This window comes from Vanellus vanellus (genome assembly GCF_965231255.1).
Source record: "Vanellus vanellus genome assembly, chromosome: 9".
NCBI classification, from domain to species: domain Eukaryota; kingdom Metazoa; phylum Chordata; class Aves; order Charadriiformes; family Charadriidae; genus Vanellus; species Vanellus vanellus.
Genome location: NC_138914.1, coordinates 20,395,289 through 20,410,934, shown reverse-complemented (window position 1 = coordinate 20,410,934; position 15,646 = coordinate 20,395,289). Strand labels below are relative to the sequence as shown.

Below are 15,646 nucleotides of genomic sequence, written 5' to 3'. Positions count from 1 at the left end.
ACAACTGTTAGGCAGTACTATAATTGCCATTAAAATACTGTACTGACAGACTGGAATTTCCACGTTCTTAGTTCTTTGCCAAAACCAATTGTATTTTCAATGGAAAAGGGAACAATTTCCCTTCTTCAATGCAGTTTTCATGCCAAATATCAATTTCTAAACTCTAAGGCTAAATTGTGAAAGTGATGTTTACACACATTTTACACACTTTGCTTTGATTAAACCTATCAAACACAAGTTACCCCTGGCCCAAGATCAGTATCTGAAAACTGGAGCTGCAAAGATGAAAATTACTTTATCTATTTACCAAATAAAGACAACTAAAATAAGAATGCACTAGGTAATCCTTAACTGCAGCTGCCATTTCAGCCTACTTACAACAGAAAGTCCAAAAATATAATAGAAAAAAATGGTAACAGTTAAAAATAGTAATATGCAAAGAGTCCACTTCAAAGTTTTTTAAAAAAGATAACGCTCATCATTTTCTTTCAGAGGTTTTCCTGAATCTGCATACTTAAAGCACCTCCAAAATACCCTGTCACTCACACGCATACACACACCCACCCCAAAAGTATATTCATAATGGAATTTCTCCTCAATGTACAAGTATTAACAAATTTTTTTCTAATGACATTATCAAACCCACATGTCACTGCACTACAGTTCCAATGCAGTTAGAAAGCACATTAAAGTTTTACAGAAAAAAACCTGCCAAAGCTAATCACAGCCTGATACTGTTCTATTCTCATAGTTTCACCTCTCTAGAGAACTGAGGTCAAACAGTGGTTGGATTCATTACTCAATACATGACAAAGGTATTATCTTCTACTTAATAATGTTCAACACAACTGCAGAAGCATCCCTGTGAAACTTATCTGATACTCTATTTTTAGTTAAATCCCTTAACACCATGGATTTCCAGCCCCGAAGATTCTCATTCTCTAATACTGTGTTAATCCTGCACAATACTCGCACCCAGCAAATAAAGGTGTCTTTTGCTTGCTAGTACTAACATGCTGTCATTTATTGTGCAGGTGGAAGTTCAGGTTTATGCATTTCATTTGTATCAATTATTTTTTGTCCGCGAAAGGCTGACAGCATAATGCTTGCAATGGCAATGATGCAGTCAGTGGCCCACTTTCACTCCCTATTATCAAATACTGTGGGAATATAAGAGCACCAGCTGCCAAGCAGTATCTCTCCAAAACATAGCATGCATAAAAATTAGATAATGTGCTGTTTTGTTTATTTGACAGTTCCTTTCGCCACAATACTTCCTTTTACAAGCAAATTCATTTGCTTTTTTAGTCTGCTTTAACATTCAACTGCCTTTCAAAAATATTTCCCAAGTATACCTCCAAAATATCCCCAAGCCTATCAACTGCTTCTTGACACCATACGGTGGGATAACTCCAGCTGACATTTAGATATTCTTGCTCTGCCACATAGAAGCCTTTGGCATTTTCCTTTCTTTAGGCAGGGGGGAAAATCCACCACCCAAAATCCCTAGATACTCGTCTCTCAAGTAACAAGAAGCCAAGCCCATGGAGAAAAATACTGGCATTTTTAATATCGAAAGAGATGAACATATAACTCTACTTCAGGTTAACTGGGCTTCTGCATAAAATCAACTTGGTTTTAATGGTAATTTCAAAGACTGATCTTAGTTTCTAATATTTTCATTTCTTTATAATAAAAATGCTACACTGTTTAGAAATCATAAAACCACAAGTCATAACTCTTCCTAGAAGAACCTTGCAGAAATACGTCATTTGACTAAAAAATGTCTAAGATGCACATCCAATCTTGAAGAACTGATTGGGAGAACTCATCACATCTCTAGACTGTGCAAGATCTCATTCCCTCTGCTCCCAAAATGTGCACTTTACCTTGACTCCTCTCCGCTTTAATTTTGCGGCTGCCAATTTTCCTTGTATTCCTTCTCTGACTACATCAAAGGCTCATTTAATATCGTTCATATTTCTCGTACACAAATACATTTATAAAAGTGGTGAAGGAAAAGGAAATGATCCTGACAGCGATTCAGAGGAGGAACTATGTGCAGACTTTAAAAAAAGACTTTGAAGGAAGTACAATACAGAAATCCACGGAAAATGAAATATATGAAAAACATGTTTGTGAAAATTAGACCGTGCTAATCCAACTTGATGCTTTTCCCTGACAGAATTATGTTATTTTGGATACAAAGAAACTGCAGGGGCTGTAATCTATGAAGAAATTAGTAAAGCACTGATATAACGCCACACAGGAAATTACTTCCTAAAATGAAGATGATGAGATGAAGGTAAGTAATCTTAGTAAGGAATTGATTAAAGGGAATGGCAGCAAATACTTCTGAGCATGGAAGTATCAGACTACAGAGGGAGGTTGTTAAGATTTTCCTCAAAGACTGACATCCAAGAGAGTTCCTTACAGCTTTAATCCCTATTCAGTCATCACTACAGGTATATTCAGGAGAAGGAAAAAAATGTTACGTATTTAGACAGAAAGAGAAACTATTCTTTCTGCTACCTTCTTAAAGGCATTTCATTACCTTCTTAAAGGCATTTCATTATGGTTGTTTAAACTGTTCACTCCCACTTTCAGAAACGATGACAACTACCATCGTAAGAATTTCTTTAATCCTCAAACTGATTTCCAGATACTACAACCTCACTTTTACGTTTAATTCATATCTCCAAATGCATTTTACAAAGCTTAAGACAGTTGTTGCAACACTACCAGGAAGTAATTATTATTCCTTTTATGTCAAGAAAAGCATGACAAGAGGGTAAGTCACTCAAAGTCCAAAAATAATCTTCTAAGGATGCGAGCACTGAAATTTAGGACTTTTTGAGTTTTAAGGTTTCGCTTACTTCACTGGATCACACTATTCCCTCTACAGCGTTACGCATAGTAGGTACGAACATTGCAACTGCCACTGGCTTTCTGACTGCAATTCTGAGGTAAGAGAAAGACTGTAACTTTAAAGGAGTGTTTCATTTTGTTTGTATGACAGTGTGAAAGATTTATTTCTAACATTTTTTCCCTGCTTTTCTTTTTAAACATTCTTTTGTAACTTTTGGCTATCTATGGATCTTTCTGGGCAGAATTTATGGCAACTATTTGGAAGATTTCTTTTAATGCAATGATTTTAATAACATTTTATGTGAAAAAGAATATCCTTTTACAAAAAAGTAACATCAGCCTACAAACTCATTTTGTTTATGGCTTTTATCTGTCCAATATCTTGAAGTATTGGCAGCTCCTCCTCCCCATCTCTGTTTCCAAGCCTAAACAGGGAGCAGCTATCCCACGTTATAGGGAAGGAAGTGTCTTCCCTCAGTATAAAAGGGAAAGTGATTGTGATCAGAAACTTGGGATGTTTTCTGTTAATCTCCTGTCAGATTCTCTATATATACACTGAAAGAATGAATCCTGAAGATCATTTAAGATGACCTCCAATTTTTAAGTTAAATTACTTTGAAGAAATCTTCATCTCCCTTTTTGGTAAATAAGGTATGCACATAGTGCTGCAATTAATTTTTTTGCCCTGGAGCAGAAGCAGAGCTTTCACATTTCAAATAGAAGCTCTGTTAAGCAGATTCCTTCATATGTTATTGATGCAAAAAACTTTAGAATGAAACTTTTTTTGTTAATTAAAAAGTTTAATTCTGGTTTTGTATTCTATGTACTAGTAAAAGTTGAAAAACCTACCCATCCATTTAAAAAACCTAAACAAATACTACAAAAATCAAGTTTCTATTTTATTTGCAATGTGATTTAAAATGAGATGATGAATTGCAGACTTCAGCTTTGTAATGTTTGTTCCCTGCTCTACAAATTTTTCCTTGTTATTTACAGACCATTGGACACTCCCATAACATTTCAGACTTCAAAAGATCAATAATCTAATAAATTGTATCAGAATGAAACAAGCATTTGTAATATTCTGTATAAAACCTTGCACAAAAAGCCAGTATATGAGATTTCAGCTGTGCAAAAATACACAGAAGGATGCTTAAAACCAAAAGTCTAAAACCACTAAGATGCTTTTCTGAAGGTAGTAAATTCTGCTCTTTTGAGCAATTGGGAAATACACGAACCTATAGAGCAGCAAGAGCAATCAATGTATGCATACGAAAATATGCTAACTGGGGGTAACTGGAAGAGGTAACAAAGCATCAAAAAGGATGCATCCAGGATATTTTTGTATCGGGGAGAAAGAATGCGTAAGCAACAGAAAATTAAATTGCTAAAGTAAAAATCGATATTGCATTGTAAGAATGACTAGCAACAATACAAAAGGTTAGCAGCAATAATTGTAAAATAAATTATATTACTACATTTTTAATAGACCAAGCAACAGAGCAAAACTTCTTAATATTTAGACTAAGCATACAAAAAAAGAAAAAAGTTCACTTCAGTAGTTCTGAAAACAGTCTAAATTACTTCAATATCAAAAAAATCTTTAACTACTAACCCAAGGAGCGTATCCAACTCCTACGAGAACACAAGGGATGACTACCAGAACCGCTGCCAGTGTATTTAAGGGAAAACGATACCAGTGCAAACTGACAAAAACCTAAGTCGTGGTGACAGGAAGTGTGAATTTCACATTTACATCACTCCTTCCCAAATAATACAATGCATTAACGATCAAGGTCAGGATAAAAGTAGCTTTACACTAAATAAGTTTACATGTTACATTAGATGTGTAAGGTTATCCGTTCCCTGAAAGCTACTTGGTCATGGAATGTCTCCTATTAGATTGTACTATCTTGACTAATTACAGACCGACTGAAATTAAATGTATTTAAGCTTCTCCGTTAACATTAATACACATCAATAACATTTTTCATTTATTTTATTTGCAAATGTCAAGTATGACAGAATAAGCAATGAACATTATTACATTCTTTGAGAAGGGGTAGTACCATGTGAATATGTGTATGAAAATCGTGAGGTTTTTTCAGATTGAGACACGTGGTCATGAGTTTCATGATAAAACTCAGAGAGGGGAGATAAAAGAAAGTGACGAAACTCTCCCAGAAATTATATGGAAAAGAGTGATGTTGCAGAAAGACCTTCTAAACTCCCAGCTGCTTGTATTTAAATACTGCATAGTATACAGATTTAATGAAGTATCTTTTCAACCATATGCCTTTTTATGCAGTTCCTTTATTGATACCCTGTTCTGTTTAAGCACGTAGCTCTGATATATGACGTACCTTTTTCTCTAGAGAGGTCAATACCTGTTCTTATGTACTAAGAAACACAGAACGTTTTTTTCCTAAACAAGCATCCCGAGCAGATGAATTTAATCATTAACATATTTACATTTACTGATTTCACTGGTGCTTTGCCATAACTGTCATGCATTAGATTTACCTTTATAGTTTTAATGTACTCCATATTCAATGAGTTTACATTAAACAAAAAAAGTCTATAGCCACCTCACTGAACAGCCTATTCTCTTCATTGCTTCATTGCTGTCTACTCTCCTCATCTGTTTTCCCTACAGCATTTTTGCAGCTTCCTGTTGCTAATTTCATCCATGCACTCTTTGAGCAAAAACGTCTAGGCATAACGTTCAAAAACGGTCTCTTGGTTCCCACTTTCTCTACTGGGAATGAAAATGGAAAATATCTGTAACTCTGCACTGCAAAACAATGACTTGATACAATCAATTAGTCTATGTCCTTCAGAGCTTTCTTTCAACAAGAGTGAAATGAAATGTAGCATGGGGGTTCGCTAAATCTTCATGAACGTATTCAAGTATGTCTCTCAGGGAGTCCTGAAGTAGGTGACTAAGGAACAGAGTCATAACAAAGATATGTTAGTGACTTTCTTCCTTAGTTGTCAACTTACAGAATGCCTCCCCCCAATATGTTAATTAGCACTAATCCTATTCCTAGTTGAAAAGCAGTCGCTATATGCCTGAGGCTGATATTTCCTTTGAAAAGGTCATATGCATGTCATGCGAAACTTACCTGTCTGATACACTCTATCTCAGAACAAAACCAATTCTGGTGAAGAGCTAGTTTTTGTCTAATGGCAATTTATTACCATTTCAGCTTCTATCTGAATTGCAGTCGTCCTTGGCTCTGAAAAAACCTCTCCACAAATTCACCGTGGAATTCACCAAGGAGAGTCTAAACCTCCGAGAAATGTCATCAACAGCCAAATACATAGATGATGCATTACAATTATATAAAAAGTGTAAGAATTACAGCCTCAGCTCCAATGTCAATGCTGACAGTGAGATTCTCTAGTTATTGCATCAACTATTAAAATACTTCTTCAGTTGACAAATAGGTTTTCAGTATCTATGAACAGGTACTCCCAGGCCTAATATTCACTGCATTGATACAAAGTAAGTAAATTGACCTAAAACTTTTAAAAGTGCAGTTAGGCTTAGAAAAGACCTACTAGTAAGCAAACAGCTCACTTTATAGTAATAGTAAAAGAACTATGCAGTAAACCCAGTATAAAAAGTTATATTTGATTTCCAAATAATGAAATGTTCTACCTGTGTACAAATACTATTGAAAGGAAAAAGCTGATTATTTTTTTTTTTTTAATAAAAGCTACTTAAAAATAATTAGAACAAAGAGTACCCAGCCGGTACCTGTACTTACTCATTGCCCCAGTCCAGCCTCACTGTGAGGTGTCTCTTGACCTCTCGCACCTGATCCTGCGTCAAGTGACCTGACAGCAGCTGCCTGCGTAGGTCAATGAGCTCATTCATCACATGGCGCAGTTTGTAGAAAAGATCTACCTTATGTTTCTGTGAAGGCATATTTTTGGGAGCAGAGGGGAAGAGAGTGAGAAAGAAAGAGAAGGGGGGGAGAAGGAGGGAGAGAAAGAAGGGAGAAGAGACAGGTTAATAAGTTTGCAAAGAGAAAGAGTGTGAGAAGGAAGAAAGAGAAAGAAAGAGAGAGAGATATTAATAAGTTACCAAATTTTCATTTAATTACGCTAGAGGAACATTAATCCAGTTTGTACAAGCTTAAAAGTATTTATATCAAAAAGTAGTGTTAACTGATGCTTTTTAAATTGTATAACTTTTTATTTCTAAAGTTTAGGCTCAGTCTGCTTAGGGGTCATCCATTTTCTGATTGAACCTAATGCTATAGGTAAGAGGATTAATTACGTGCAGCAGGGACCACTTATTTCAATCATATAATAAATTCAAAGTTTTAGATGTAAAGTAACAGACAGGTGAAAAAGTTTGTTTTCTGTCAGCAGCTGATTTAATGGCTCTGAACAGTCACAACAGAAAACCACTTTTAATATTTTTGATATTCCAATTACTAACATTTACCCAGTTATCTATGTTAGGTGGGAGGGACATGAATATGCATTATCTGCACTCTAAGAGGGACTAAAGCAATTAATGATAAAATCCACCTGCAAAATTACTTTGAAGGAGTAAAATTACCATAGACAGTAGAAAACCCCCCACAATACCACCACCAAGAAAAAAAATAAATATCTAAACAACTAACACTGCAATCCCTTCCAAAAGAACTAGTATTCTTCAAATACCAAGAAAAACCAAACCCCAACCCCAAACACAGAAGTGTAAATACTTTTTTCCCCTGCATGAAATAACTGTATGGGAAGTCCACAAAAAGGAAAGTCTGGTGTTAGCAACCAAAGCCACCTATAAGCACCCCTAAGATAAGGAAGGATGTCCTAACTACTCCAACATCTGCTAGTTGAGAACTGTGTGCCAAGGCGGATCTTGTCTACACAGCCATGTCTCATACAGCATAAAACGGCCAATGTGCAATGAATGAGGATCCCAAGAATAAAAAAGAAAACATCTCCTGTTGCAGCTGAATGCTGGTTTTTAAACACCTAAGCTGCATTCCTACCCGTATGCAAAACTTGAAACGTTTGAATGTCACTTGGGGAAAACACTGACTAGACGGACTGAAACTGAGACTTTGCAAGGTAGGATTGTCTTGATCGCATTTCTGCTTGCAAATGGGTGCTTATAAAAGCTCTCTAAATAAAGACACCTGCATTTATCAAGACTAGATCTGACAGAGGAACATCCACAAAGAAAATCCTAAGTGTTTTCCATTGCAACATACGATCAGAAAAAATGTCTTTCACTTGTTTTGCCAAAAATAGGCAAGATGAGATGGAAAAACAATTTCCATCTACTTGAGTTGATTTTCCTACAAGACCACTAGATTTACATGACTTAGGAAAACAGCTTTCAAATGCACTCCATTTTGATCAGCAATTTGTTCATTCTTCTGAACCTGATTACACATCTGTTTTGCTGAAGCAGGTTAAGCACAGATGGAATCATCTGCTGTTCTTATCAAACAATTTTGAGATTAAAAGATGTACCATCTTTCATATATGTATCCACATTGGTTCTGGTCCTGCCTGAAAAAATGAACTACAGACACCAGATCCAACAGAAAGACGCGTATTTCTAAGGCTGAACACACTTGTTCTAGGGAAGATAATCACGCATAGCTGGTAAGTACAAAACAACTGGATTTGTGTTTTGTTTTTTTTTTTTTTTTTTTTTTTTTTTTTTTCCTCACTAAATGTGGTCCAAAGTAAGTCCTATGTAAGCTGAAGAAGACAGTAGGTATAGGGAATATCCATTTTTATATGCTATTTACGTGAACAAGAAAAGGTTGTAATTTCTTCTAACACAAGATGAAGACAATGGAGTTTGGAACTAACAAATAAGCAAATTAGGCATATCTAGCAATAAAACAGTTGGCAATTAAACGATTCTGAGAATCAACTCCAAAATTGCCATATTCAGACTTCCCAAATAAACCTGCTGAAAGAGCCACTCCTGTGCTCTTGAAATGATGGTTCAAGGCTATCAACGAACTCAATTCCAGAACACTATGCTGGTTAAGTTACTGGATGTTCTGAGGTCTGTTTTTACATGGTTATTTTTTACATAAGTATTTAAGTAAATACAAATAAATACTTTTGATACAAATAAATGAGAAATGAGATTGTCGAATACAATTTTGTGAAAGCTAGTCACATTAGGTCCTACGCAACAATCAGAAAAAAAGAAAGAACCCCAAACAAACTTCTCTCGAACCTCAAACACCTCTCATGTTTCATGACCATGTCCCTTTCAGCTTCAGTTCTCAGACTTACTCTTAAAAAAATATTTCATCTGCTTTAAACAGAATAAGCAAGTATTGATAGACAAAGCACTAAACACATGCTGTCCTTTTCAGAAAATACAAGGTCACCCGTAAGGCAGGAAGAAGAGGTATCCAGGCAGTGGAAAGCTAGAGGAGCTGTAGCTGTGATCAGAGGCAAACAGTGGTGAAGTGAACCATAGATGCAAAGCCCATGAAAGTGGAGGAAAATACTTGAGAGAAAGGAGCGTTAGAACAGAGTTGAAGGTAGCTTAATTCCAGGCTTACAGGCAGCAAAGAGTTTGAAGCAGTCAAACAACAGCTTATAACGCCCCTCCTCACACCACAAGTCTAGTGACTAAGAAGCTCCGTTTGGGGGAGAGGGATGGGGATGCACATATTTTAATGACTTTCCTCTGCTTTCTCTCTTTCAAAAAAAACAAAACAAAACCAAAACACCTTCAAAATTCAACACTAAGCTAAGATGATCAGGATTCCTACCCCCATGTAAAGAAAACTGCTTAAAGTGAAACAGATGATCCTGGACACCACATTTCCAGGAAAACTAATTTTAAGCATTAGAGTCATTCAAGTTATTTTAGTCAGAGTAGTACCATAAACATACCTGAAACTTTATCATCTTGTTACTAGCTAAATAAAAAATACACAAGCCAATCCAATGTGCAAGTGTTCATTCTGTTTCACGGTAAACTTTCATACAACCTATAACCTCTCATTTTTCATCTAGCTTTGTCACAGCAAACGAGCACTATATGAGTCTGTCCAGAATGATCGGCTGTGCACATTTATGAACATATTTGGCAAATGTTTTAGGCCAGATTATAAAGGTAAATATTTATGCAAAAACTGTTATGGTAATAATTAGGGTGTGTCAGGGACAAAGCATCTGGATAGCCTTAATGAATTAAGGACTCTATTCGTACAAGGAGCACAAGTCTGTTCTCTAGCACATCTTGTTGCCTTATTTTACTATCCCCAGATACAAATACATTTGCTGTGTTTCTTTGATTTGTTACTACTAATGAGTCCCGCTTATCGGTGCCTGGGTAATCTTCACATATACAGCTACACATCAAAAAGTAGAATTCTGGTGGTAATTTTTTTTTTTTTCCTTTTAAAGACTCCATATTAACTCTACAGAGCTCAAAAGTCAAGATAGTTTTGGTGCTGCTGTGGGCTGCCCTTTACCAGCTGCCAGCCCCCCAGCCAGCTGCGCTCTCCCTCCCCCTCTTCAACAGGCCAGGGTAGGGGGAATAAAATGAAAATATTTGTGGGCTGCAATAAAGACAGGGAGATCACTTACCCATTACCATCCCAGCAAAACAGACTTGACTTGGGGTAAATTAAATTAAGTTGCAGCCAATTAAAACAGAACTGGGAGGTGAGAAACAAAGACAAAAATCCCCTAAAACTCCTTGTCCCCACCTGCCTTCTTCCCAGGCTCAACTTCACTCCTTCATTCCCAACTCTTCCACCCCTCATGTCCCTCAGGAGGGGAATGATGGGGGGTCAGTCCACAGCAGCTCCTCTCTGCTGCTCCCTCCTCCGGCATGGGTCCTGCTCACAGGCTGCCGTCCTCCAGCATAACCCTGCTCTGGTGTGGTCCTCCCCACAGACTGCAACATGGATACCTGCTCTGCTGCCTGTTCACCTCCTCCTGCTGTGGCCCGCGTGGTCGTGGGGCCGTTTCCCACTCTTTTTTTTCCTCATCCTCTCTGCCTGTGAGGCCCTTTGCATTGCTAACAGGCTCAGCTGCGCCCTGCAGCAGGTGTCCTGTGGAACAAGCCCGAATGCCCACAGACATCCCCATCGCCAACACCTGGGCACAGCACCCAGCACAGGTGTTTGGAGTTTTTAAACAGGTAATCACATCAAATAAACCTGCACTCGCACAAACACAAAGCTGTTTCATGCTTCAGTGCAGTAACACAAACTCCCTGTTTCATGCCTATGGTGGCTTTGAAGTGCTAAGGCTGCCTTTGTCATTCTTCTCTAAATAAATACCACACAACATGAAAATATATAAAATATTGGTATATTATGGAAGATGACCTATTTATAGTCATTTTATTACCGTGACTTCATTTAATGCTACTGTAAAGAAGTCAGGATTTTGCCTTTCTCAAGAGCAGTCCCTTAAGACATTTCCCATAGAATTGCCTTAGGCTATAATGGCGGGGAGGGGCACAAAAAAAATTATTTTCCTTACATAAGAAAGTGAGTAGCTTTTCCCAGGTTCCTTGTTACAGATTTTGGTATCTAAATTAGACATTAAAGCCTGCAAGCACCATCAATACATGAAAGGAAAGAGCAAAACTGGAAACAACACGAAACTCATTCCTTTCTTTTCAGTTTTGTCTGGATTTTTTAATTAAACGAATTATTTTATAGTAAAGCTTCGTTGGAATTTATGGATTTGTGCAATATTTATAGTTTAATCTTACCCAAAATCTCTAACCTTATTACCATGCAGGCCTTAAACACTGCCTATCAAATTAAATAGTATTCATCAAGTCACTGTTGATTAATACAAGTCAGACTTCACAGGTCAACACAAGGATGTCTCAGGAAGAGGGAAAGGAACTGAAGCACAACTTGTGTGGGACACATGGGTAGTTCACAGGTATGAAGACTGGCGAGAATTCAAGAACACAATTAATACTTGCACGTGTTCTTGTGTTCTACACGTGTGCCTAGACATCTAGTCCTGTTTTATTACAGAACTAAAATAGTCTTTAATAACAGTTAAAAAATACAGAAAACAGATAGGGAGAAGTAACACCAAGCAAGAATAAAGGTAACTAAATTACAACTTCTCCCAATTAAAACTGCACAATGCATTTACAAAGGGTGGTGGTACCATCCTGGAGTTTTCACTAGAGTCTGGGGTTCAGCTCAGCCTTCTTTGACAGCACACATCGAACATTCAACAAACAGCACCAGTCTTTCAAACAAGTCACAGATTTAGAAAGGGGGGGCACCTCAGGTTTGGTTTATTTCCATTCTTCTACCCTGAAGTTCTCTATCTATTAGCAAGAATGTGTTAACATGAACAGCATTTATTCTCTCCTATGAATATTCATAGCTTTTAGCTTCAAACAGAAATTATCTACTCTAATATAAATCTGTTTTAAATGGATTCTCTACTATATTCACAGAGGGCATTTCAATTTACAGTGTGCACTAAAGCAGAGTAAATTAGAGTGACAGAAAAAGACTATCTCACGTTGTTACTACTAAATTCTTCAGACTTTTGCCAATGAAAATGTCTAAAATAGTTTAAAATACTGTCACATGACAATGGGAAAACTTAAGCATTAAAACCAAAGATGAATAAAGAAAGCAAAAGCAGAGCAAAAAAATTCAAAATAAAGCCTTTGCAAGATAAGCAGAGATGTTGCTACAAGCTTTTCCTTTATGTTAGATTAAATGACACATCTGAATTACTGTATACCATACTTGAATAGTACAGTAGCTTTTTTCTGGATATACTATGTCCATATGCTTCTTCCAAATAGTGAAATCCGTGAGCTAAGAGCTAAAAGATACATTGGATTTACATCAGTAACTTCACAAAAAGGTTCCCTGCTGCTCTTGGCAACAATCCAAGTAGACACTACAAGAATCCTGGCTTTCCTTGAGTCACACAAGAAAAAAAAAAATCTCAAAAGAATGAAACCTGTGATATGAAGTCTTAAATTACACAGAAGCTGACTTTAATGGGCATCCTTATACTAGCAGTATATATGCAAACTCTTCTCACCACTCATTATTCCCACTTTTCTCTGAAATGTACTAGAAATTTCATTTGTGCATAACTTGTGCTAACCTGCTCCTCTACTTAAGAGTATTTAATATGCTTTACCAGAAACCTTGCACAGCAAGGCAACAATTGGATTTCCTTCAAAATAATTTCAGAACTGCCTTGGATTGCATATTTCTTAAAAATAAATAAATTAAAATGTAATTACATTAAAATCCTTTATGATAAACAAAATATAACAATTATTTGATCTGCTCCAAAAACAAAACGGTGTATTTAAATCAAAGCTAGCTACCAACAAGTCCAAAAACCTGGTGATATGTTGTATCTGTTCAAAACAGAAAGCTGTTCCTACAGCTTTTTGTAGCTATAATCATCATGCTGAGAAGAACCCAGGTAACATTACGCCAATAGCAACATTTAAGGTAATAACACAATACAGAGGAGGAGAAGTCTTCATAATGTTACCAAAGCTATTTGCTCTTGAAAAGGGCTGTTTTCTTTCCTAAGATCACCATTTCTGTCTGTGAAGGACAGTGGGCAATATTTAAACTTGTTATCACAATGCTCTTTGTTTAACAGATCAACCCATCTCCAGTTTAGAGCTCACCGTAGAATATCACAAAGAAAAACGTATTTACGAAGGGTTAGTACCACACTACTGCCCTTCTTCAAGAACAGAAGTTTTTTCCTATTTGTTCATATCACAGACCTTAAATATCTAACTTAAAGATGAAATTCGGTATTTATTTTTATTGATAGTAATGCACTATGGTACAAAGAAAATTTTATTTTTCAATTGCCCTTATAAACAATTTTTCCACTTTAAAAATCAGTTATACCATATATGTAAATAACTCCAAGTACAAGTTACTACACTCACTAGCAGTCAAGACGTGCATCTCAACTCTTGTATCTTTTCCTTATTTACAACTTCAGACACTCGAGTGGTCTAACACAGCAACTCAGGACAAGAAACAGATGACAACACTTAACAGCTACAGAAACAATTTTAAATAAATCTGACATGGCTTTGGTGTCTGACTCCATGCTATTTGCATTCATATGCTTTTGTTACTCTGTACCATCACCATCAAGAAATGCAACCTGGCCAGAACGAGACAGGTATTCTGGGTGTAAATTAGCGGTGTTCAGCTTTTTTGGTTAACAGAAAAATAGGATGCAAAGAAGATGAGATTGGTCTTCTCCAGAAAAAATAAGGAGGGGCTCTGTGGGATAGTTATCTTGAAAAGAGGAAAAATTTGGTTGAAATAATACCCTGAAGTGACCCTCTGTCTCCAGCCCACCGCCACCCTCGCTGCCACTGATGGTAGCTGAGGGCTGGAAAAACCTACATAATGAGATTGTGGAAACGACTGCAGCTTACCATTATTTTGCTGAAATTCAATTGAAGTTCCCAATTTTTTTAGGATTAGCAGCAACATTAACCTCCTTTCATAACATCACGATAAACTTTTAACAAAGCTTAAGGAAACAGAATTGAAGGGAATAACTATTCTGATAAATTTAAAGATTTAATTCTTCATTTCTAATACTGTAAAACAAGTGACATTGCCACTCCCACCCCTTTTCAATCTATATCACATTTATTGAAGCCAGTTCCAAATCCTTTGCATATTAAATGTACTTAGTTTGTTTTCATTTTGAATTGTAAGAATATACAATTTAAGGTAAATTTATTTTCCTTTCTGAGGAAAAAAACATGAATGTAAGGTTTTTGCTATTTAATCAAGGATGATTTTTTGATTTTCAGTTTCCTGGTGTCTCCTCCAATTTTATAATGGCTTCATCATGTCATTGTACTGTTAAAAGGACACAACAAGAAGACAATCTATTTTGTTTTACCATATTTCTTCAAAAGTATTACTAACTAAACTAGATAAATACAAGTCAACGTTTTGAAAGACTATACAGTAAGGAAAGAGCCCAAGAACATGAAAGAGGCTTTCTTTTTCCCCAGCATATGGCCCCAAATACCCCTCTGAATAGGATCAGCACAACTAAAATAGAAATATGAGCGGAATGATGGAGAAAGGTCTGTAAACCAACTAAAGGGGGAAAAAATAAATCTCTGACATACGTATAGCTGACTTTTGCAGCTGATAATTCTGTTATGCCTCTGGGAGATGTATAAAGACCTTCTGTGCTGAGTATTCACACGTTACAGTTTCAAGACCCTCTCTGAGCTTGAAAAGCATAATTTTCCTTTTCTTTCTTACATGAAGAATAAGTTATCCTGATTGCAAGACTGTAGAATTTGGGGGGTTGAGAACAACTAGAAATAGCATGAGATTTGTGATAACATCTCTTTTCTGGAATGTCTCCAGTAGTTACATCTTTCTCTTGTACTGGGGATCCCAGCACAGGACACAGTACTCTAGGTTTGGCCTTACGAGCGCTGAATGGAAGGGAGGGATCACCTGAATGGAAGGGAGGGATCACCTAGCTCGACCTGCTAGCATTCTTCCTAATGCAGCCCAGGGCACAGTCAGCCCTTGGGCCTTTGCTGCAAAGGTGCATTGCTGCCTCATGGTCAACTTGGTGTCCACTTGGTGTGACTTCCCCTTTGTGAATCCATGCTGACTCCTCTCAATCACCTTCTTGTCCTCTGTGAGCCTGGAAATGTTTTCCAGGATTAGTTATTCCCATACCTTCCCAGGGACTGAAGTGAGGCTGACCAGCCTGTAGTTCACTGGGT

At 36.8% G+C, this 15,646-nt stretch overlaps 1 protein-coding gene across 1 annotated transcript in view; it reads right to left on the bottom strand.

The window, feature by feature from the left end:
* Nucleotides 1–15,646, bottom strand: part of DOCK3 (dedicator of cytokinesis 3) — a gene marked incomplete at both ends in the record, with an annotated part of 218,058 nt that overhangs the window by 138,699 nt on the left and 63,713 nt on the right. The window contains 1 exon segment of the mRNA XM_082487547.1: nucleotides 6,642–6,790. Coding sequence (XP_082343673.1) covers nucleotides 6,642–6,790 — 149 coding nt within the window.